Source organism: Cadophora gregata (assembly GCF_030347475.1).
Source record: "Cadophora gregata isolate MNR1 chromosome Unknown scaffold_17, whole genome shotgun sequence".
NCBI lineage: Eukaryota > Fungi > Ascomycota > Leotiomycetes > Helotiales > Ploettnerulaceae > Cadophora > Cadophora gregata.
The window spans coordinates 205866-228596 of NW_026695940.1; the positions used below are offsets into that span (position 1 = coordinate 205866).

At 47.5% G+C, this 22731-nt stretch overlaps 9 protein-coding genes across 9 annotated transcripts; 7 read left to right on the forward strand and 2 right to left on the reverse strand.

The window, feature by feature from the left end:
- Positions 1-743: 743 nt before the first annotated feature.
- Positions 744-1779, forward strand: ONS95_005899 (uncharacterized protein; the record flags this gene model as incomplete). Its single annotated transcript, XM_058499334.1, has 3 exons — positions 744-794; positions 849-964; positions 1017-1779. 3 exons carry the CDS (start codon positions 744-746, stop codon positions 1777-1779), a joined length of 930 nt encoding a protein of 309 aa, XP_058350378.1.
- A 366-nt stretch (positions 1780-2145) lies between these two features.
- Positions 2146-4457, forward strand: ONS95_005900 (uncharacterized protein). The gene is made up of 3 exons (XM_058499335.1): positions 2146-3115; positions 3177-3495; positions 3562-4457. Exons 1-3 carry the CDS (start codon positions 2857-2859, stop codon positions 4220-4222), a joined length of 1239 nt encoding a protein of 412 aa, XP_058350379.1. The 5' UTR covers positions 2146-2856; the 3' UTR covers positions 4223-4457.
- A 476-nt stretch (positions 4458-4933) lies between these two features.
- ONS95_005901 (uncharacterized protein) lies at positions 4934-6489 on the reverse strand (the record flags this gene model as incomplete). Its single annotated transcript, XM_058499336.1, has 5 exons — positions 4934-5023; positions 5081-5335; positions 5425-5707; positions 5757-6270; positions 6336-6489. The coding sequence occupies 5 exons, from the start codon at positions 6487-6489 to the stop codon at positions 4934-4936; spliced, it is 1296 nt and encodes a 431-aa protein (XP_058350380.1).
- Positions 6490-7129: 640 nt separating this feature from the next.
- On the reverse strand, positions 7130-8101 carry ONS95_005902 (uncharacterized protein; the record flags this gene model as incomplete). Its single annotated transcript, XM_058499337.1, has 1 exon — positions 7130-8101. The coding sequence occupies one exon, from the start codon at positions 8099-8101 to the stop codon at positions 7130-7132; it is 972 nt and encodes a 323-aa protein (XP_058350381.1).
- A 4779-nt stretch (positions 8102-12880) lies between these two features.
- Positions 12881-15483, forward strand: ONS95_005903 (uncharacterized protein). Its single transcript, XM_058499338.1, has one exon. The coding sequence runs from the start codon at positions 13395-13397 to the stop codon at positions 14700-14702; it is 1308 nt and encodes a 435-aa protein (XP_058350382.1). The 5' UTR covers positions 12881-13394; the 3' UTR covers positions 14703-15483.
- Positions 15484-16618: 1135 nt separating this feature from the next.
- Positions 16619-18371, forward strand: ONS95_005904 (uncharacterized protein; the record flags this gene model as incomplete). The annotated part of the gene is made up of 2 exons (XM_058499339.1): positions 16619-16686; positions 16748-18371. 2 exons carry the CDS (start codon positions 16619-16621, stop codon positions 18369-18371), a joined length of 1692 nt encoding a protein of 563 aa, XP_058350383.1.
- Positions 18372-18819: 448 nt separating this feature from the next.
- Positions 18820-19458, forward strand: ONS95_005905 (uncharacterized protein; the record flags this gene model as incomplete). The annotated part of the gene is made up of 1 exon (XM_058499340.1): positions 18820-19458. One exon carries the CDS (start codon positions 18820-18822, stop codon positions 19456-19458), a length of 639 nt encoding a protein of 212 aa, XP_058350384.1.
- A 1014-nt stretch (positions 19459-20472) lies between these two features.
- On the forward strand, positions 20473-21109 carry ONS95_005906 (uncharacterized protein; the record flags this gene model as incomplete). The annotated part of the gene is made up of 2 exons (XM_058499341.1): positions 20473-20653; positions 20784-21109. 2 exons carry the CDS (start codon positions 20473-20475, stop codon positions 21107-21109), a joined length of 507 nt encoding a protein of 168 aa, XP_058350385.1.
- Positions 21110-21680: 571 nt separating this feature from the next.
- ONS95_005907 (uncharacterized protein) lies at positions 21681-22256 on the forward strand (the record flags this gene model as incomplete). The annotated part of the gene is made up of 2 exons (XM_058499342.1): positions 21681-21771; positions 21847-22256. The coding sequence occupies 2 exons, from the start codon at positions 21681-21683 to the stop codon at positions 22254-22256; spliced, it is 501 nt and encodes a 166-aa protein (XP_058350386.1).
- Between the last annotated feature and the right edge of the window lie 475 nt (positions 22257-22731).

Below are 22731 nucleotides of genomic sequence, written 5' to 3' on the forward strand. Positions count from 1 at the left end.
GAAGCATCAATTCCAGAAGAGTACGCACCCAGGCCATGAAAGACTACCTGAGGAAGCAAACCCGCCACGCTATTTCCGGGGTCGTTGAGCCGCTCCAAAGCATAAATCCGGAAGACCCTGGACGGTACAAGGGCAAATTCAAATTGAACACTTGGACACACAAGTCTAAAGAGAAAACGATAGTAGTCGATCGAGATAAATTACTGGGTGCAAATGTGGTCCCATCCAAAGAAATCAAGTCGCTGGCGAGGAGGTGAACTCGACTGTTAACCAGAACGCCTGGCAGCCGTCTCAACCATTTACCTTGGACTTCGCCATTAGTTTCAGGACTCTAGATACGTTCAACACACTCGCAATTGAACTTACCCCTGCGAGTGAAAGGCTTCTTGTCCATTGTGGTTCTTTTGTATCGTCTCAAAGTGCTTTTCCTTTCATCCACCACGGCTTTCAGCCTTGAAACCCTTTCTACATAATATCTTCCAGTCAAGATGATGACTTCAGAATAAACCTTGAATATGCTAACGGCATACTATAGATAATACAACCTATAAAATGAACTCGATTGCCATCAACCCTGAAGGTGATTTCTTCTCTCACGCGGACCCCGCTTTACTTCACTCCATCCTCTACCTTGTGTCACTTCATTACGATCTTAAATGTGGCCTTGTAGACTCACCCATATCTTTACACCACGGTAGTCAAGCATTCAGCACAGTCAATGAAAGACTTAAGACAGCAATCTTATGCTCAGCGATGCGACGATCGCCGCGGTGGCAATGCTCGTAAAGAAGGAGGCGAGCTTCCTTGCGCATTTCGTTTCTCGCAACTACTAATGAGAAGATTCGCAGAATCTCAATGGAAGATATCGATTATCAGAGATACATAAGAATGGTTTAGAAAAGATGATCCATCTGCGAGGAGGAGTTTATGCACTCCAGGGTGTTTTCCGACGAATAGTGGCATGGTACGCAGCCGCCTTTGTTGCCCGAGATCCATTGTTTTAAGCTCAATGCTAGGTCAGACTTATGTAACGCAACCGTCTGGGCATGTCAACCCTCCTCCTCGCGCCTCTTCCCACGTTCACGTCAATATCATCACCTCACCTCCGCCGATACGAAGCCCGCCCTCCTCAACCTCCGCCATCTCTTCTGCGCAAACTCACCACTCGTGCCTATCTTCAAAACTCTTCGACTCCTGTCTAGAAGTCTATCCTCAGCAAGAATTATGAACACTGACAGAATAGAAACAAGTAATGCAATCTACAACTTGGAATTACTACTCAGCAAACCTCCCTCTACCTCCTCAGGCCCATCGGACTCTGTTCTGACCCTCGAAGCCGTACAGCTGAGGACAGCAGCCCACCTGTACCTTTGGCTAGCTATCCGCGAACTACCACCATCCTCGGAACTGGTTCATATAATAGCCCAGAGGCTACTGGAGTCTATAGTGACACAGTTGTCAACGGGGTGGATGAAGACAAAAGAGAGGATGCTGTGGCTGTTATGGATTCTGTTTGTGGGCGGTATTGCTGCCATGGGTAGATTAGAGAGATTGTCGTTTGTGAGAGAGATGGTGGTTGTTTGTACGAAGTTACAAGTTTGGGATAAGGATGCTTTGAGGGACTCTCTGCGGCTTGTTTTGTGGCAGGAGGGATTTGCTAAAGAGAAATTGGAGTTGTTGTGGTTGGACATGGTCCACTCTTGGGATCTGGATCGGAAGCAACAGGAACAGTTTGCAAGGAGCTCTCTCCCTTCTTTGATGGTGAAGAGCTTAATATGATACTAATTAATCGAATGTTGTCATAAGGACTCATCAAGTTTGTTCTCAGAAGTTATCCTATACAGTTGAAGGTGTGTTGTCTGTTCTTTAGTATTACATAGATAATCAAAGCACGCCAGCTAGCTCTTTGTGATCTTAATCTAGTCCATGAAGAACATCGGTCTCTTGAAGAACCAAAGACGCTTGCATTTACTTCCTGAAATGTCCGCCATCCTATGAGCATCTGCCATTACATACTGGCTTGTTACAGCTCCGATCCGCCAGCATCAGCTCGCGAATCATTCAGGGGCTCGCTTCTGATGGTCACGTGGGCAATGAAAACACAGGCTTACGCGGCCAATCCATCAATGCAGAAAACAGATCTACGAGGCAAGACAGCACAGTCACTCTTCACAGATCCAAGCAATCGGAATTTCTTTATATGATGACGAAAATTGTATGTACTGACCATGCAATAATAATCAGCCGGCCCCTACCGATTCTTCCAGCAGAGGCGAAAAGTCTCGGGCCAAGACTTAAAGCTTCGAGGACGAACAAGCGACGTGCGCGTCTTTTCCCCCACAATCTCCACCATAAACATACTCTCCGACTGCATCTTGGCCAAAGCTTGAAGGGGCTTGCCATTCGAAGCGATGAAACAAAATAATGCTTGATGAGCATGGGCCACAATTACCGGCGTAGTCGTCAGCCACGATGTGTTTCTCCACAGTCTATTTAACTATTGAGAGGCTGAGGGGGATCCTCAGAAACGGCGATTGTAAAGTGGAACTTGGGAGAGCAACCAATTAATGGATGTCTATTTCGAAACTCTTCGATTTCGGCTGGAGCCGCTGACGAAGCTTGAGCCACGAAGCGTGAACACGCTGAGGTGGACGTCAATTTGTTTGCAAACAACAGAAGTGGAGGGGATTTACACTATAGTATAAGTATATCGTTATTTTGCTTCCAAATGGGATTCTCTCTTCACTCTCATCCACATCCTCATTTCTGTCTCTTCCCTCCTCCGTTTCCTCTCTTCATAAACCACACTCACTTTTGTGCCGTTTTCAATCTTTACTAGAATACCATTATCTCAAAATGGTCTACTTTCCCAAGCTCGTCGGTGCAGTTGCAGCTGTCTGCTTTGCAAGCACAATTATTGCCCATCCAGGCGAGCACCACGATCATGCCGAGATCAAACGCCAAGTCAAAGCTCGCGATCAAATGGCCACTGCTGCAAAGAGATCTCTCGATACTTGTTCTAGCTCGCTCAAGCACCGTGAACTCACAGCTCGATCTCTCGCTCGCCGTGCTGAGGTTCTTAACGAGCTCCGCCAAAAGCGTGGAATCGCTACCAGTAAGTTCCAACATCTGAACCTCTTTCTGATCATTGACCGTGCACTGACTTCTTCTCTCAGAGCCTAAGAAGTATCGCCGCGATCTCGAAACTCTCGAGACTTTCGAGGCTGTTAACCACAATATGACCGGCGTTGACGATTACACTTCCGAGACTGCAGAGTCTACCATATTCGCTGCCAACACCAGCTGCATAATGTCTCCCGAGAACACAGACGGCCCATACTATGTGACTGGTGAGTTTATCCGCAAGAACGTGACTGAAGGCGAGCCTGGAATCCCACTCTACCTCGAGGTTCAATATATCGACATCACAACCTGCGAGCCCGTCCCCGAAGTCTACGTCGACATTTGGAACTGCAACTCCACCGGATACTACAGGTACGCTGCTTCGTCATTTTTCCTTTCAAACACAGTGATCCCATTACTGACTTTCCATTGGTTCAGCGGTGTTGTCGTAACCGGCAATGAAGTTGGCTGGGACACAACCTTCCTTCGTGGTATCCAACCCACAGACTCCGACGGTGTCGCCTCCTTCGAGACAATTTTCCCAGGCCACTACAGCGGCCGCGCCATCCATACACATCTGCTGTCGCACAACAACGTAACCGTCCTCGCCAACGGTACCATCCAAGGCGGCTCCGTCTCGCACATCGGGCAGCTGTTCTACCAAGAGACACTCCGCTCTGCAGTCGAAGCCACATACCCGTATAACACCAACACACAGGATATCACGTCCAACGCAGATGATATGTGGTCCATTGTGCAGGCTGAGAATGACTTTGATCCATTCCCGGAGTATCTGTATCTCGGAGATAGCATCGAGGATGGATTGTTTGCTTGGATCCAGATCGGGATCAACGTTACTGCTGATCAGTCGGACTCGTCGTACTATGCTGTTGCGGCTACTTTACAGGCTGATGGCGGACATCAGAATACTGAGAGCACTTTTACTGGGGGGAGCGGTGGTGGGGATTTCATTGGAACGATGGAAGGGAATGGTACGGCTCCGAGTAGCGTGGGGTCAATTGGATTTGCGACTGTCAGTTCTACTTCAGCAGCCAGTAGCGCTGCTTCGACTGAGGAGGCTGTTCAGCGATGTAGTTGAAGGATTCGTTCGTAATCCAATGGAGGAGAACAAAGGAATTGGGAGTGCGGAAGGGGAAATAAGGAGAGAACGGAGGAAGTGATAGGCGACTTCGGGCGAGAATGAGGCGGATACCCGAATATCTGTATATATCTCACCAGCTTGTGTGCTTATATAGTAGTCATTGTTTGAAGCATCTTCCGCAATCTGACTTATACTTCATTGAGTTCTGGAGGTCTTTTCCAGACTAGATAGCCATTATTCGCTTGCCTGCTTTGGTGTAGATATTGCTAAGCGAGACTTTTCGCAAAACAATAGGATTTGATCTATTTGAATCGGCTCTATGAGAGCTAAGGTACCAGATATCAACGCGTCGCGTCTAGTATTCCATATACTTGTCCACAAGAGATATTTAGGATCAACAAATAGAAGTCTAGTGTAAGCTACCTATCCACCCATTGACTGCAATGCACCGTTATTTTTACAGACACTTCTTTACAATAAGCTAACAAACACAGGAACTTAAGAAGTTGTTGTATACCTTCCCGCCTAAAGAATAATGAGATATTCTACTTCGATAATTACTTCAATTCTGTGTGCGGCTCCATACATTTGTACTCGTAGGATATTAACTTGGATACTTACTCGAAAAGAGAAGCAGTGAAGAACACTATTCGGGATCAAATTGGAAAGGTTAAGAAAGCCCATGGGCATTGGGCAAAGACCTGACTACTACTGCTTCGCCTCGTTCGCAACAGCCTGTCTTCCAGCAGCCGTCTCTGCCTCAGTCGGCAAATTCACAATCATCAAATACAACACATCCTATTCAATAATTAGCCATGCTCTCTAGTATTCAATCGCACAAGTCTAACAACTCACCTTCGTCAAAACCCTCTTCACCAAACCCCCCTTCCGCTGCCTCCTCGCCCCAGAAGTAGGCATCGGCTCCCCCCTTTTCATTGCCCTCCTCTGCCTCCTCGCCAACCTCTTCTCCTCCTTATGCGCCCAAGGATTAACCTTCCCGCCCGTCAAAAGCGATACAATACTCCCATTATTAGCAGCGTGATTCGGGTCCGAGTATCTACTCATGAATTCCGGTTTCGAGCCTGGGACAACAAGTTTGCTGTTTGGGTTCTGGCCTGCCCATTTCGCTTGTGCGCGGCGGTCGAAATAGTCGTCGAGGAATTTGCCGGTGCTGCGCATTTTGCTTTGTTTCTTGATACCTTCTTCGCTGGTGTCTTGGCGACTTTTTCGAGGGCGGGGAAGATCAGGGGTGCGGATTCGGGGAGCTCGAGCTCTCCGTAGGTTTTGCCGGAGGAGGTGCGTAGGTTGCGGAGGGTTTGACGAGCGGTGTTTGAGGCGGGTGTGGAGTATGTGGCGATTGTTTGGTTGATGTCGACGCGGGTGTGTGATGCTGTTGAGTCGGGCTTGTAGGTCATGATTAGGCAGTAGAGACCACGGGGTTTGAAAAACTCCTCGTTCATTCGATCAAGGAATGAGTTTGTTCTAAAGGACTATCAGTTTGTGTTTTAAGTTACAGTTGAGTATTGCATACCTCGTGAGTCTCTGTACCTCCATGGCTACCCCCACGGCGAATTGTACTGCTGTGGTAACACCCATTGCGATAGGATTTGGGACGAATCCTGCCGCGAAAGCTGCCAGATTGACAGCTTGTAACCACCCATCTGCCTCGCAAGCTTTCTTGAACGTCTTGAGGAAGTCCAAGAAGGTAGCCTGATCAATCCCAACATCTTCAAGAACAGGTGCATAGGCCCTCACAAACCCCCGCTTCTTGTCTCTCGGTCTGCGCTGTGGGAGAATCACAGGACATGGCAGCTGTGCTCGTATTTGTGTGTATGCTGGAGGAGGCTGATTTTGTAGAAACTCGGTTGTGAGGGTAATGACATCTTTGTGAGGGCCTTCGGACTCGGATTCTTCGAAAGGAGCAGTAGCTTCGTCGAGTTGCCATGCTTCTTCGTCGCCTTCTTCGTCGGATGACGATGAATCGTCCTCGTCCTCAGGTGTATGTTTCTCGACATGTTTGGGGTCTACCAGCACAGCTTTGCCTTCTGCGATGAGTTGTTCGCCATGTTCGTCGGATACTTCGAGGTATTCGGGAGGAGGCTCGTCGAACTGGGGTTCTCGAGATGCGGCGTTGCTGCTGCCTTCGCCAGCGTTTGATAATGCTTTTTCTCTGCCTTCTTCGCCTTATGGTGTTTGATGGATTCCGAAGCTAGACCAATGCCAGATCCAATGCCTTTGGTGATCAGCTTGATGAAGAGGACCATGTTGGTATTGGTAGAAGGATGATTGAGGTTCTGTCGTCAAGGGATATGATGGATTGTTGGAATGATTTGAATTGCGTTGAGCGACTGCCCAACGTCCGTTATATATTCCATCTGTGCCTCCCCCTTCTTCGTTCAATGGCTAACGTTCTGGTATACCGGAGTGGGTTAGAGCGATGTCTGGCTGTGGTGAAGCTGCGCAAAAGGTGTTTGTTGCCGAAATGTTAATTGATGGAGGGGTAGTAGTGCTGACAGCCGCTCCACATGCCAGCCAAGGATATCCTGAAAGCTTAGCACAGCCCTGTACTTCATCCCCTGTCGTCTCATTATTCGTCCACTCACAGGTTCGCTTCTCAGCCAGACGGCACGATGTCTCCTTTCAGTATCCTGTGCGAGCAACTTTCCATCTTACCTAACATGGAAATGCATGGACTTCCAGCCACTGACATCGATATCGAGACCATTCAGCCTGCAGAGCTGAATGCAGCTTGATGATTCAGGAAGTCCCTTGGAACGGTGGACTGAAAGTTTTGTTTTCATAACTTCTCGTTGGCGGACAATACTTACACTATCAAACTTCTCCTTCACTGGTTTTGGATCACAGCTGGAGTAAGGTCCTTCCAACCACATCGAAAAATATCCTTCAAGTCAAAACAACAATCTTCCCACCCGCACTATTCTCCTCCATTACCCTATGCGCCTCGACAATCTCATCCAGCTTGAACACCCTCCCAACCTGTACCTTCAACTTTTCCTCCTTCACCTGCCTCGCCAACTCTTCCAACGGTGTAGCCATAAATTCCTCCGGACCTCCAGAATAAGTCGTCAAATTAACCGCCATGGGAATCTCCTCCATGGGGCTGAATTTCTCAAAAGTCCACTGATTACCCACAATGCCCGCCATACAGACAGTTCCTCCTTCTTCAGCACATCTAAGAGAATCTCTAAGTGTGGTTGTCCCAATGAGTTCGAGGACTTTATCGAATCTTTCCCCTTTCTTAATCTTATTCGCAACATTTCCATCATCAACAATCACCTCATCCGCACCACTCGCCTTAAGAAACTCCTCTCTATCCCCCCTCCGACTCGTAGACGCCACATACGCACCATGCACCTTCGCAATCGCCGCCGCCGCCAGCCCAACACTCGACGTCCCACCCCTAACAAGCAATCTCTCTCCCCTCCCCAGCCTCAAACTCTTAAACAGCGCCCCCCAAGCAGTCTGCATCATCTCCGGCATCGCACCAAGCACTTCCCACGGTAATTCCGTTTTGATGACTTGAACGTTTCCAGCTGATACACAGGTATATTCCGCGTAGCCGCCATCAAAATCACGGCCCATGCCACCCATGGCTGTGACTACGATGTCGCCTTTGGAGAACTCTTTGCCAGGGCAGGAGGCGACGATGCCGGTGGCTTCGATGCCGAGGACGCGGGGGAACTTGACGTTGGGTGAGTGGCCTTGGCGGGTGAAGAGCTCGGAGCGGTTTAGTCCGAAGGCTTTGATTTGGATGAGGACTTGGCCTGGTGATGGAGTTGGTATGGGGAGTTCTGTGATTTTGAGGACTTCGGGGCCGCCTGGTTGGGAGATGACTGCTGCTTTCATGGTTGCCATGATGATCGTGCTAATGGTTCGTGTTGATGTGTTCTGGAGATTTCTGATGATTAATTCCTGAATGTTGTGATCAATATAAATATAAGATCAGAACAGGATCAATGCCTTTGACGGAAGATGAAAATCGTGAACGTTGTTGATCTTGAGGCATTCCATGGTGGGGTCGCGGCAGGAAGAAGATCGCCAAGATGTACCCCGCCATCAGCCCTACATGGTGGATTTGCCCCCACTGAGGGACGCGAGCCAAATCTGGCAATGAGTTGACGTACAGACGACCTCATGTGTTATCATTTCTTTACAGTCTTCTTATCTTTACTGCTGAAAGTGCCAGATGGCTCCAGGATAGTCTTTTCTTCTGTGAGAAGAATACCCACCCAACTCTGGGTGTCCGCCGTTGACATCAAGTTGGTAGTTTTCCTTCAAACATCCTGGAAGCGACTTATATGCTTGAGAATTTCTTATGCGGTGTTAATATAGAACACCTAGAAGCTCGTACAACTATGTTCTTTGTAGTTCTGCTATAGGCTTCCCTCCGCATGGAATCATAACTTTGCTTCGTGATTCTGAACCCCCCACAAAGTGCCTGTACCACCAGTCAATAACATACCTATTCCAGCAATTATTCCTCAACGTCGACGCTTGCTGACCCCAGGCAAGCACTCCCCAGATTCACTACCTGGCTCTGACTGAACTGTCAGATCCGACCCCAACATAATCTGCTAGCAGGGACAACGTTCACCGTACCATATCATAAACTCAACTCCCCATAATCACTTTCATCCCCAATCCGCATCCCCAAACCCGTAGCAGATCTCATGTCGAGAGAGACGTTTTCACATCACCTGCCTATGTCATTCCATAGTCCGCTCGCAGGCTTCCCCGTCAGCATAAAATAAATCGATCCTCGATGCTCAGTGCGAGTCGCAGTATCTCGATTCGGAGAATGTCCAGCATAATCAAACTCCCCACCTCATCCAAACACGCACATTGTACACATGAATCCCGACACGGATATCGAACATGCAATTTAAAGGAACTGAGAGTGTGTCTCCTTCGATCCCGAGATTTGCTAACGTGTCAAAGGAGTGTAAAAGAAGCTCGCTAAACTCCGCAGAACTGACTGCTCACAGCATTTTGCTGGTCACCTAGAGTGTCTGCAGTGGTTCTCCCCAACGAAATTGATGAGAAGATCTGGAACTGAAGCTGGAGATGGAAATAAAAGCATTTCTTGTCTACAACACCAACTTAAACTTTGCTCCACCCCCAGTCGACCAAAGGAAACGAAGATATGACCTGGTAGTTTGGCCTCACGAGTTCTTTCCGAAACATTCGTCTTGATCTATTCCACACGTATTTAAACTTGGCACCTCTCAGTATTTGTTTGAAAGTGCGTTTTCTTGTCCACGACACTCAACAAGCAAGAGGACAATGCAAAATATTTGCGAGAAGCGAAAGGGAAAGCTGCTGAAGACAGAGAACATAGGATGAGCGAGAATTACCGTATCCAAACAGGATCCTCCACGTAGCCTCTCCAGCATTCGACTGCGCACTCCCACCATTCACACAGCACGTAAACAAGAAAACTACTGTATCTCGAAATCCCATCCGTTGCTGGAAGTTCACTCGTATCCTTCGGTATCGAGCCTTCAATTGGTGAGAACCGGTATGAATCTAGATTCTAATCTCGAAGATAGATATTGAACTTGCCGCACAAGGTATCGCGAACCCTGCCCTGATGCCCTCATGCCCATCCGAGATGTTTCGAATCTTGTTATACCGAAACATGCAGGTGTATGCCACTATCACAACATCATCAGTAATCTTGACGTGGATATGTTCTTGCTCATTCATCTTTCCAGCATCCGCATGTCTTCGAAGAATCCGAATTTCCAATCGCAGATACAGGAACGGCAATACTTCAGCACTCGCACTACTATCTGACCTGGACGTCCGGGCAAGTTACGAAGCCAGTTATAAATATCCTGTTGTACCGTCGCATCACATCGTTCGCAGACACATCCTGGAAATCCTGATTGTAGGACAACGTCCTTGTCTTTTGTATATGTGCCTTGATTATGGTAGCGGCAGGGTCTTCCCGAACGGAATCGTTTGCTGAACATCTGGTAGGAATTGTTCAGCGAATAGAGCTTGGCGGTTGAGTCACCTGGAGGATATATCTTTGAGGCATTGTCGGTACAAATATTTCTACGGCGTGAAGTCCCAGAAGCCGTCAGAGAAGACTGATAAAGAGGGAGGAGCTCGAGGATTGAATAATGGCGCAGGAAATGGAACCGCGCATTTGCTGAACCCTTGGGCGCTTGAAGGGGATTGATAATCCACTAACTATATCTGGGATGTGCAAACCTTCAGAGACGATGGAATCTATCGTCGAAGTATCAGGAGTGCCCTTAAACCGAATGCGACTCGTGGGAGTTTAGAATGAAACCCCATGGGGCGACACAGTGTTGGACGAGCGCAGTCCAAACAGCTACACATGCCACAACAGTGCACCAGACACAAATCCATCCATCGGCGTCTTCGTACCAGGTCCCTAATCATAGCAGATGCGGCACAGGATCTCGCAGAAGTAACGGTCACACACCTGCCTGTTCTGGTAAACAGTCGCCGTGGAGTATGCATGACCTTGTCAACAGCGGCACGGATTCACGTCCGCCCCCAGGCGTCTGGAAGCCGCCAAGTGCGCAACGCTGTAGCCAAGGCCCAAGAGCCCGCGCCATGGCGGCGACGATTGGTGTTGGCAAAGCTTCGTTCCAACGACACTCTTACCTCCGTTAGGTTGATCATAAATCGGCATCGACGATTTCTCGTCGCAGAAAAAGCACTCAGAATGTTTACTGATTGGGGAGTCCGTAATTATGAGCGACCGCGTGATGATGATTGCGATTAGGAATATGACACCCCCGTGAGGCGATAGATTGGCTATTGGTCTGAGTGGTGCGGGACGTCCGGAGGATGGACGGCTCATCGTTTTGACCGGATGGCGGGAGAGAATTTGGAAGCAAGTCAGCACCTAAATTTCCCAGAGATAAGGTGACAAGTGTACCAATGAGAAGAGACCAGCAAATTTCGCAATGGAATCGTCTGAACTGCCAGTTCCGAAGAGTATCTCGTCTTCAGAAAGCCGTGTATTGCTGAACCGAAGATATCCAGAGTGAGTTAAGTTGAAAGATGAAACAGTTCCTGCACGAGCAAGGAAAAGCGAATATAGCAAAGATACGGAATTAAGCCGTGGCTTATTTGACGCTCGTTTGGGATGCTGAGAATTTCAAATCTAGATGGTTGCACAGCGCCTTGATAGATGAGGCAATTTTCCGGAAAGCTTTTCTTCCTTCTTTGCAGGAACTTCTTGATGGTTCGCGCCATAAGCGTCGAGACAGGCTTCTCGTTGGCTAGATGCGCAAAGTAGCATATTCGCCACTAGATAGTCCACCATGTAAGGGATTCGTGGCGCGTCTTGACCCCAGGACTGCATATTTTAGTTGTGTGGATGGTCGTAAGTATTCAACAAAACCAGTCACAGTTGATGCTCCGGCCTGTCTTTGGCTTTTGATAATTGATTCGGCCAAAACCTTCCGATGGATTATTGTAGCTGTCAGGCAAGTCATTCCATGCGACTTATGGCACAGCATCCCAAAGTGTTTGAAATCCGGTCAATATGTGGAGCATATCTCTCTAGCCCCTCCTCTGTCTCACCATTGATGACACTGACAGGGTTCTCCAGAGACCCATCCAATTCCCCGGCACCTCGCGAGTCGCATGCCTATAATTCCATAGACGTTCTCCGCCAAATTATAAGCAGCCTATTATATGTGAATAATAAAATGAAAGTGCAATTTCGGTCTGCATCCGGCCCGATTAAGCATTTGAGATCTGTTGGCTGACGCAGTCTCGAACCTTGACTCTCAAACCCCGACGAGTTCCTTTTCGAGAAGCTTTCCTCGTTCGGAAAGTCGACATGTCAGACCCTGGAACAGATTAAAATATTATTGTGGTAAGCCAGAACGTCGAGGCTTATCGCGCAAGTCCCCATGCTCCCTCATTGAAACCCACGTTAATGGATCCAAAATCGAGCTGCCATCGAAGGAATCAACTTTTCGGTCTGTCAGGTCAACTTGTGTGAGAATTTGTTATGCTTTTGATCTCTGTGTACCGTTTCGCATACAACCAACTTGGTTTTGAGGTTACATTCGGAGGGTTTGGCGTGTTGAGAATCTCCCCCGAGCTTGGCTAGATATTCCAACGAAGGCCTGAGTTAAAGCCTAATTCCTTCGTAGCCCTTGCCAATTCGATTCTTGGTTGGCTCAGAGGTCTCGTCGACAGCGGGCACTAGCCTTATCTATGGATTCGCCACTGGGGACAGGTGGATACCGACAGGCCACAGGCTAGATTATTGTGCCCGATGGTAAAGCGGGTTCGCGCCCCCAAGGAAGCTTATTATCGTCCAAGAAATCCTGGCATCCCTCGTGTAAGCCTGTCCTTCTGAGCGGTTTTGAAATAGTTTAGTGCCTGTGTCGCGACGGCCATGCCGTGCGAGAAACACTAATGATCGTGACAGCCAATTAAAAGTCTTGGCCGTATCTCGGATCCCATGCAGACCTGCGACATCAATCTTCGGCTAGCCGGGGCTGATATGGCCATACCCAGGGTCTCCTCTAAGACTCCGCTAGACAACTAAAGGGAGGTGAGTTCTGTGGCATAAGGCAACATCTGAGAAGTACTTAACCGGCTGAATGTCCTCCCTGGGACCTGGAAAGTAAGCCTCGTGTGTAACTCCATCAATTCACCACTTCCTCTCACCGCGCGTGCAGAGTCGACGACCCTCCTTATATATACTTCTCTATACTTGTGTTGCAAACACAAGGTTAACAGACATGGGCGTCAACGAGAAGATTGGCTCCGACTTGGAGAGCGGATCCCCAGGATCTGTTACCTCCCCTCATCCAGATGTCCAAGTCGGCGAGCATGGGCTGAAGAGAAACCTCAAGGGTCGACACATGCAGATGATCGCTATTGGAGGTTCCATCGGCGCGGGATTGTTTGTTGGAGCTGGTAGTGCCTTAAACTCTGGAGGACCTGGTTCGCTTGTCATCGACTTCATGATCACTGGACTCATGTTGTTGTTTACTGTAAATGCTCTCGGAGAACTTGCTTGTATGTTCCCAACCCTTTCGTAACAGCGGCTCCATACTAACTCGTTGTAGCCCTTTACCCTGTCGCTGGATCTTTCTACAATTACTCTATTCGATTTATCGACCCTGCCTGGGGATTCGCCATGGGCTGGAACTATGCGATGAACTGGCTTGTCGTTTTGCCATTCGAGTTGACCGTAGCTGGTGTCACCATTGCCTTCTGGACTGATAAGGATGGCTCGGGCAACCCATCGATCGACGTCGGGGTTTGGATAACCGTCTTCCTGGTGCTAGTTTGTGCCATCAACTTCTTCGGTGTCAAGGGATACGGAGAAGTCGAGTTCGTTCTCGGATGCATCAAAGTCATCGCTATTATTGGCTTTATTATTCTCGGTGTAATCATTGACTGCGGGGGTGTGCCAACTGACACTCGTGGTTATATTGGAGCCAAATACTGGCACCATCCAGCAGCTTTCAAGAACGGATTCAAGGGCTTTTGTTCCGTCTTCGTCACTGCCTCCTTCGCGTTCGGTGGAACTGAACTTGTTGGTTTGGCAGCAGCCGAAGCCGCCAATCCTCGCAAGTCCATTCCAAAAGCCACTAAGCAGGTGTTCTGGAGAATTGCCCTCTTCTATATCATCTCCTTGTTCATCCTTGGACTCATTGTCCCATCCGATAACGAGAACCTTTCATCGGCTTCTGGAGGAAACACTCGTTATTCTCCATTTGTCTTGTCCTTCCAACTCGCAGGAATCAAAGTTCTCCCATCCATTTTCAACGCTGTGATCACGATCTCCGTTATCTCAGTTGCAAACTCCTGCACTTTCGCCTCCACTCGTACTATCCAGGCTCTTTGCGCCAATGGTATGGGACCAGCAATTGGTGCTAAGGTTGACAGAAAGGGTCGTCCCTGGGTCGTATTGATTGTTGTCCTCCTTTTTGGCTGCCTCGCATACATCAACGAGGCAAAGGATGGAGGAACTATCTTCACTTGGCTTCTCTCTCTTTCTGGTCTGTCCAACTTCTTTACTTGGGGGAGCGTCTGTTTTGCCCATATCCGGTTCAGACAGGCTTGGACAGCCGCTGGGCGTACTACAGACGACCTGCCTTTTGCCGCGATGTTTGGAACAATCGGTTCTTGGATCGGTCTTGGCCTCAACATCCTCTGCCTAATCGCCCAATTTTATGTCGCTTTGTGGCCTATTGGAGGCAAACCGGATGCCCAGGCATTCTTCCAAAGTTATCTTGCCGCTCCAATTGTGATCGCATTCTTCCTCGGATACAAGCTGTATACTAGGGATTGGAAGCTTGGCGTCAAGCTTGCTGATATTGATGTCGATGCTGGCAGACGTGAAATCGACTTTGTCGCATTCAGGGCCGAGTTGGATGCAGAGCGAACGGAGAAGGCAACATGGCCAGCGTGGAAGAGATATTGGGATTTCTGGTTCTAATCTGTCAATATGTAGCATAGCCAAACTTGGTGGAGCTCTTTGGTGATTCAAATAGAAATAGAAAAGCAGGATGTAGAAGAGATATACCCGAATATAAGAAAGAATGAAAGCGAAAGAGGAAACTGCAAACCCAGTCGCCATCAAGTCCTATTGTACTCTTCGCCAGAACTGAATTGGTTCGCTCGTCGAGAGGCAATTCCGTGACGCTTCTGACCTCCTCTATACTTCCCGTCAGAATGGAGCGTTTTGCAGGACCAACTACACAGTATGGGTCCCAATCCTCTCGGTGATGTTGCATGATGGGTAAGTAGACACCCTCAGCTTCTGACAACTGGCCACGACTGTTGCATGGTGGCTTGTGTGCTTCTGGTGTTCAGCTGCCGAGGTTGATTGATGAGGAGAAAAAGAACGCGCCTTGACGCGGGGCAGTTGAAGCGTCACGGCTGATTACATGACATGGCTCCACCCTTCTGGATTATTGGTTTTCAGGAGAGCTTGTATCTGCCTAAAACGTGTTTCGGGGCAATAAGATTGTTCTATAGTAGATGATAAAGTTCAAGCACTGGCCATCTTATACTCAGGCATCAAATACCTGGCCCCAGCAGCTCGAGCTTGCTGAGTCATTTGACTAAGCTAAAATGATGAGTTGGTATAGGTAGCTAGAAATGGGATCATGATGACTGATTTCGCAGCTGAAATCTTCATAAATTGATTTCTCTGATCAAGAATTTTTCTTGTTTTTAGAGCGTGAGAGCTTAATGGAGATGTTGGGTTGTGGCTGTACAGCTTTTAGCTTTTTCGCTTGCGTCTATTGACATTGAAACACAGGCTGTTACGAAGGGAATGATTGCTTATGAAGTTGTATCATACATGATCAAACTTATCAAGTCTAGGTAATAAACATCCGAGGTTGTCTGACAGATGTTCTATCATGATTATCTAATTACCTCCTCTATCCTCTCTCGCAAGTGTTTATGGCATGCGATCTTCGCCTGATTTCGTCGCTGTATTCCTGGCAGGCTCAACAATTTTATTTTTTCATCTCAATCATTCTACCTCTTAATATAATCTCAAAAATCGAATCTGATTTTCAGGGTGTATCAATATTCTCGATATACAGCTCACGTAATGTCTCTCAACAAAATTCTTAACAAGACAAAATGTCATTCTCCGATATCGAGTCGAGGCCACGGCCCACGGGAGTGACATACCATATTCATGGTAAATCTCGTCTTTCACAGCAGTGTAAGTCAAGGTCAATCACCTTGGTATGTTGTCTGACGATGGCTAACAACGACAGTCTATCTCCAGCGTACTCGCCATCTGATGGTATGCATATGGAAGGAAAACCAGAAAGGGGTAAGGACTTTGGTCTGGAGCTGTGCCTTTGCAGTTGCGGTAACTGCGCTTTTGTTGGTTTATCGGGGATATGAGTTGTTGGAGAGAAGCCTAGATCTGACTTGCAGGACTTAACATAAGAAATTTGAGATTCAGGTTGCGTTTCTCTTTCTTTTGAGTAGACGAAGCCGAAGACCAGACAGGAGAGGCGATCTGGCTATTGACTTAGTGCGAAAAGTTATCGTGTGTTGCTTGACTTGCGTGATTGACTTGGTATGACTTCGCACCTAGCAATTCAACTGAGTTTATACTATCATTACCTCAAGAGCCTTAACATCCAATGGGCTGAGTGTGTAGGTAAGGTACCTATAGGTACGGTACTCAGGTTGCTAATAAATGTCACGTGGATAACGCGAGAAAGCACGCTTGTGCCGCAGCAGTAAGCACCTCTTACGTCGCATCCTCGCTTTCAACTCGACGAGTTCATTACAAGTACCCTTCCATCCGCCACGAACGAAGCAGAAACTCTACACTGAGCATTCCACCTCGTTAATCGATGCCTTCAGCAGTGGTTCCTCATGACTATCCCCAAGGTAAGGATTCGGGTTAAGAAACCAAAGACAAAAACCGGGTGTAAGACTTGTCGGTGAGCTTGAACACACAACTGTCTAAATATCCTGCCTTGACTTTATCACTGACATAAGAAGGATTCGTCGTGTTAAGTGTGATGAAGCCAAACCTGCGTGTCGTCGTTGCACCTCGACGGGGAGAAAGTGCGACGGATACGATACCCCGTCCCTCACTCATAAAGCTTCTTCTCAGATACTCGCACAGACAGCGACGAGATGTGATCGTAAACAGACAGTTTCAATAACATATACTCCAACAATCGCGCTTGATCTGGCATCTGGTGAAGCACAAGGATTTGTGTTTTTCCGCGAAAACACCGTCTTCGAAATCCAAGGAGCTTTCCGATCGAATCTCTGGGAGCAACTTGTTCTACAAGTCTGTCATCAGGAACCAGCCGTCCTTCACGCTGCAATTGCAGTGGGAATTGTTCATCGCGATCAGAGCGATACCCAAGTGGCACGTCAAAACGCTTTCTACCATGGCTTGGACAAGAGACAGGCCAACGGGCTCAGGCAATACGTCAAAGCTATCGAGTTTCTGCGTCAAAGGATTGATGATGTTCGTGAGCCGGGAGATGAGAGAGCAAACGATGTTGCGATGATGTGCTGCCTGCTGTTTGTCTGTCTCGAATTGCTCTGGGGCAAGTCGATGACTGCATTGAACCATCTGGATACGGGGCTCAAGATTCTGACATCTCGAGTATCGCAAACCTTGGGACACAAGAACACCTTGAAATTGAAGCCTACGTCGGAAAATCTAGTCGACCAGTTATCAGCTTCATTCACAAGACTAGACTTTGAGTCTACGATGTTTGGACAACGAGCCCCGCACTTGCATGTCACATCCTCCGGGGTCATCGATCAAAAATTGCATGTACCATCCAAATTTGAGAGTATTCTTGAAGCCCGGAGATATATGGATATGCTGTCCAACGGCATGCTTCGCTTTCGTGGGAAGCTTCTCGAGATTGGTTCTCAATGTACCCCGGCAATCCCGCTTGAACTATTGTTTCGATATCTATGGGACCATGCTTCCACGAGATCGATAAACTTCGAAGATCATCCTTTACTATTATGCGAGCTTGGAGAACTAGGAGAGAGTCTATCGGTCTGGTCTTCAGCTTTTGACGAGCTGAAGAATAGGCCCAGGGTCCAGCTTGATCACATGCGTTCATTGATTTTACTCGAACTGCAGCATTTCTATGCATATCTACTACTTTCGACATGTCAGACGACAAAAGAAGTACTATGCGACAATTTCAATGAATTGTTTCAAAGAGTGGTGCAGCTTTCGAAGCAGTATCTTGACCTACAGTCCACCAAAAGCAGAGCCACTCCCGTTTTCGCGCTCGACTCGGGCATCATACCAGCTCTCTATCTTACAGCATACAAATGTCGATGCCCGCGCATACGACGCGAGGCTATCTCTTTGATGATAAAGGCACCATGTCAGGAAGGCATGTGGGATGGTAAGATGATTGCCAAGTTTATGACTAAAGTTGTAGAGTTAGAGGAGCGCAGAGCGGGCAAATTTGTCCTCGAAAGTAGCGATGTTGGAGAGGTGGCACGATGCTCTGATATTCTCGTACTATTTCATTCTGAGAGGATCGGATGGGGAAGGTTGATTTGTGCGAGGTACCGCCATGAGTCCGATGGGGAGCTGGTAATTTGGGAGGAGCAATTCAAGTTGCTGGACGAGTGAAGCGTCCACACCCGACTATCTTATTCTGCGGCACCAGCTAAGAATTCGCTGCAATTTTTTCCTGTGTCGGAGAGAATGCCATCAGAACTTTCAGGTGATCGGGGTCCCATGGAAATGAACATCCAAGGTTCCATTGGCTGTGCCGCCCTCATTTAGCCTCAAGCCACATCGCTTATTGGTCCGCTCGTTTGGGCAGTTGAGGAGCAACAAATCACTAATCCCGAAGAGGGAGGACATTGAGTTGCTCAGAAGTGAGTGTTCCTCATGCTACCAGGGTCATTAAGGGAAATTTAGGGAACAGAATCGTATTGCATGAGATTGGCTCGCTCGTTCAGTTGAGCATCTGGAACTGTTATGTACCCTTTGCACTCGCTAAACGAGACAACTAAACGAGGTTGACTGAACGAGCCCATGCCGTGCATATAAACCCGACGATATTCATAGAGAGATGAGTCGTGCATTATCGAACAGCTTTCAATTACTGTCAAGCTCCACATCCTTCATCCGAGAAATTTCCAGTCCTCATTCGTCCACAACAAAGATGGGTCTTCCAGCTCAAATTTTACACGTCTATTACAAAGGCCTCGCACTCTCAGTCCTCGACTCAGATGATAGAACCAGCCTATACACAGTCAAATGTCTTCCACTAGCCTTCCAGATCCTTCCTTCCACGCCAAACAACGGCGTACCAATCGCCTCATCATCCTTCTCTATCCTCACCACGAACGTCAAGCTTCTCCTACATAGTCGATCAATTCTTCTCTATCGCGAGAAGATGTTCACAAGATCCTATACCTACGTTTCCCCCGGCGCATCTAACAACGAGTACGCAGACGAGAAAGTCTTGGAGCAGAAGATGCATTGGGAAGCTGAGGACATCATGTCTGGGGACTTTAAGCTGGTGGATCAGAGGGGAGAGGTGTGTGCTTGGTTTCGCAATAAAGTGTTCTCTACGACTGAATTGGGACGATTCGAGATCATGAGGGGTATGGAAGGACGGGAAGTTGAGGTGTTGCTTACAGGGTTGGCCATGCTGGCTATGGTGCAGAGTGGAAAGTTTGGACTCATGGTTATTGGTGGCAGTTAAAGGTTTGAAGCTGCATTGGTTGCAAAGGATAGTTGGATAGCAGATCTGGTCCACAAAATACGAGCTTCATGCCTGGTGACGCAGGGTGGTCATTCGCAAATATATTTTTTGCTTCTAACGCACTCGGCACTATCTATAATTGTCTGTTGTATCGCTTCAGGAGCTATTTCAACGTCAAGTGATACCATTCGAGCTGTTGCGCATATGCTAGTTATGGTGTGGCAGTCCTTGCTTGGTTCTCAAGGTTCCGGAAGTGAAGTCTAGCCACACATACCCTCAAGCACAGGAGTTGCAACATCCACTTCAGTTCCTTCATCACAGAATCTCACAGCATATGATACCCCCCAGTAGGAGAATTCCAACATTCAAAGCAGAAAATGGCCTCTTATTGTCTACACCATGCTTCTCAACTTCACCGCAGACGAAGGCTAGGCACTTATGAGAAACTTCATATAGTCTTTGAACCTAGTTCATATCTCACTCAAAGAGCCGAACTGGATCTTGTCACTCGTGAGGGAAAGAGTGAGAAGTACATATGATTTACTACTTAAGAGGAGCGATGGGAAAAGGGCTGTGCCTCGAGGATTCGAGGTCCTTCCTGGGAATGAGATGAGCAAATGGATGGGAAAGTCGGTTCGACAGCTTCTGATAGGGAAAAGTCTCAATTCCAATGTCTGGTTCAACATTGCAGGCGTGAAATAAGCGAGAAGTTGAATCGTGGTTCTGAGCTGCGCTAGAGAGATGGTACTGAGTCCACGTCGTGACGAGCATGCAGTATGGCCAGAATTGAATATTCGAGAACATTTTTCGCACTATATTATCACGATGCTATTCAATTGATTTTCTAATTATTCGTGGGTCAACGCTTGGCTGTAGCGCTGAGTTCCAAGATATATTCGGCGCAGGCGTACCTCCTACCTTCAGTTTCATCCACAACCCACCACAATATCATATCAACTTCACATTCTAAACAATAAAGTCTCCAAAAATCAATCAAGCAAACAAAACTCAAAGATGGATTGCTTCAAGATCCTCCCACACTCCTTCATCAGACGCCACATCACGCTCAAGAAATCCTCCTCTCCACAACAAGAAAAAGATGTCGCAATACCATCACCAACACCATCTTTGAGACAAAGAACAGTATCACCATCAAGACCAAGAATCACAGCTTCTAGTATACCACAATGGACATGTAAGTCATTCTCCAAGCATTCATCTCTATCTTCAATGTCTTGAGACAATCTTAAATGTTCTGTAACTCTTTCAGTACATGCATATATGTATCCGACTCATGCTTGCATACTAACATTATGTTTTCATAGGGACAAATGCTCACTGCAAAGCCTGGATCTACGAAGTTTGCGTCGTTCAACTTCGATATACCTCACAAAACGCAGAAGCAATATGCAACAAATTCACGGGCTTCGGAACAACATTATACACAATGGACAGAACGGATTGGGAAGCACTGCTGGGCCTGTATAATGGCATGGGAATATACAGTATTATATTGTCTCTCAAACATCATGCAGATGCTGTAATGGAAGGTATATATATGCCATTGGATAATGGAAATAATAATAATGGCAACGGGATTGGAAAGGAGGAGACGAAATCGAGAAGAAGATCGTGGAGGAAGAATGTCTAATATTGTATCATGTTGATGGGATCAATGGATTGACTGAGGGAATATGTTCATGAATGGAACATGAAGTTACGGCTGTTGCGCATTGTGGGTTGCGCTTGACGATTTCATGGGATTATAGTGTGTGCGTGGGTGTGGGTGTAACTGGCGGCCGCGCTATGTCAATAATAGTTGGACGTTAAGCGAGGGCGGCATGATGGAGACGTGGAACCTGAATGGAAGTTTTTGCTGGCTTCGCTTCTGAATGAGTCTACATGCAATTATGATCGTGACTTCAGGTAGAAGAAAGAAGTATACCTCTACCGTGATAGAACATCCTATCGATGTAAATTATATATTTCAGTAAGCCTGCATGGAGCTTAGCTGGCGTCATCCCCGCACGAAGAACAGGACCAGGCCCTAAGTCACAGGTGGACTATCACTAGCACCACACTACATCATTGACTAGTAAAATTGAAAGTATGCAGTTTGCACTTTAGAGCTGTATTCTTCATGCCCTCAACTGTACTTCGAGGAGACCGCCCAAACAAAGTGCAGGGGGAAGCTAGCGAAGCAAGGAGCGAATTTCCGAGAAATGATGAAGGTGGCTTCGAATGATTCTTGTGACATCCTGCTATGCCTCATTGGCCTCATGACAGGTGTACTATGCATTTTAATGAGTTGTGGTAAGTTGCTTTCACCCAAATTCTGATTTTGCACAGAGCGATGGGACGTTCAACAACAACTGACTCTTTCGGCAGGGAAACAAGATACGAGATCACATCATGCCAAATCCGGAAATAGAGAAGCCGAATGGAAAGTAAGATGGAAAACAAAAGCAGGCAACGCATTTTGTGAGATTATACTATGCTTCGCGATCTTGCTGCTGGGATACGGGTTGCATGCTCGCAGCCCCTGGGGCGGAGAGAAAGGCATAGTGGACTACGTGGCTTGGACAGGATTTTTCATTGATGTAGGCCTTGTGGGGAAGACAATCTGGACTTTGTGTGGCAAAGAACGCGACTTACAGAAACGTTCTCGGGTTCTCGAGAAGGAGAAGGAGTTGAAGGAATCGAAAAGACTAGAGAAGTTGAGGAAAGTTGAAGAGCGGAAAGAGAGGAGACAGCGAGTAACAAGCACGTGTAGGAAGTGGTTGCAAGACGTTGAGTAAAGTGTGTTATTGATCCTTTCAGCAAGCATAGACTTACTTTGACGTATGAACCTATATATGTGACATGGATTTCTTGATACTTGGTACATATTGGCATTCTTCACTAAAGGATGTGCCAAGACTTGCGTTTTTTGCCTTGCCAGATGTAAGTTTACCAATCTCAACCTGCCACTTCTCTATGATAGCTTCTCGAAGCCCTTGGAGCCTCTTTTGATCTACAGCAAGTCCTGTCCGCTTTCATACTCAATTTGCATCTGTACCCAAAGTTGCTCTTCTCGATTGCAAGACTAGACTCAAATCGAATAGCGTGCGGAAGATATGCGGAAGCCGAGCTTAAATTGATGATCAGTAATCTGACGTTGAGTTATCACGAATGTGGCTTGGAGGCTCCTTGGTTGTTCGGCTGTGATTGGTGCAAGCGATGGAAGCGAGGATCCCTGGATGAAGTATTGCGCGGTGGCTTCGAGCTTGGTAG

What these genes read in the sequence shown, in the direction of transcription:
- ONS95_005903 (XM_058499338.1), top strand. Translation starts at nt 13,395, where the DNA reads ATGGGCTGGAACTATGCGATGAACTGGCTTGTCGTTTTGCCATTCGAG.
- ONS95_005900 (XM_058499335.1), top strand. Translation starts at nt 2,857, where the DNA reads ATGGTCTACTTTCCCAAGCTCGTCGGTGCAGTTGCAGCTGTCTGCTTT. An exon ending in AAAGCGTGGAATCGCTACCA is followed by an intron (nt 3,116 to 3,176) that starts GTAAGTTCCAAC and finishes TTCTTCTCTCAG; the next exon opens with AGCCTAAGAAGTATCGCCGC. An exon ending in AACTCCACCGGATACTACAG is followed by an intron (nt 3,496 to 3,561) that starts GTACGCTGCTTC and finishes CCATTGGTTCAG; the next exon opens with CGGTGTTGTCGTAACCGGCA.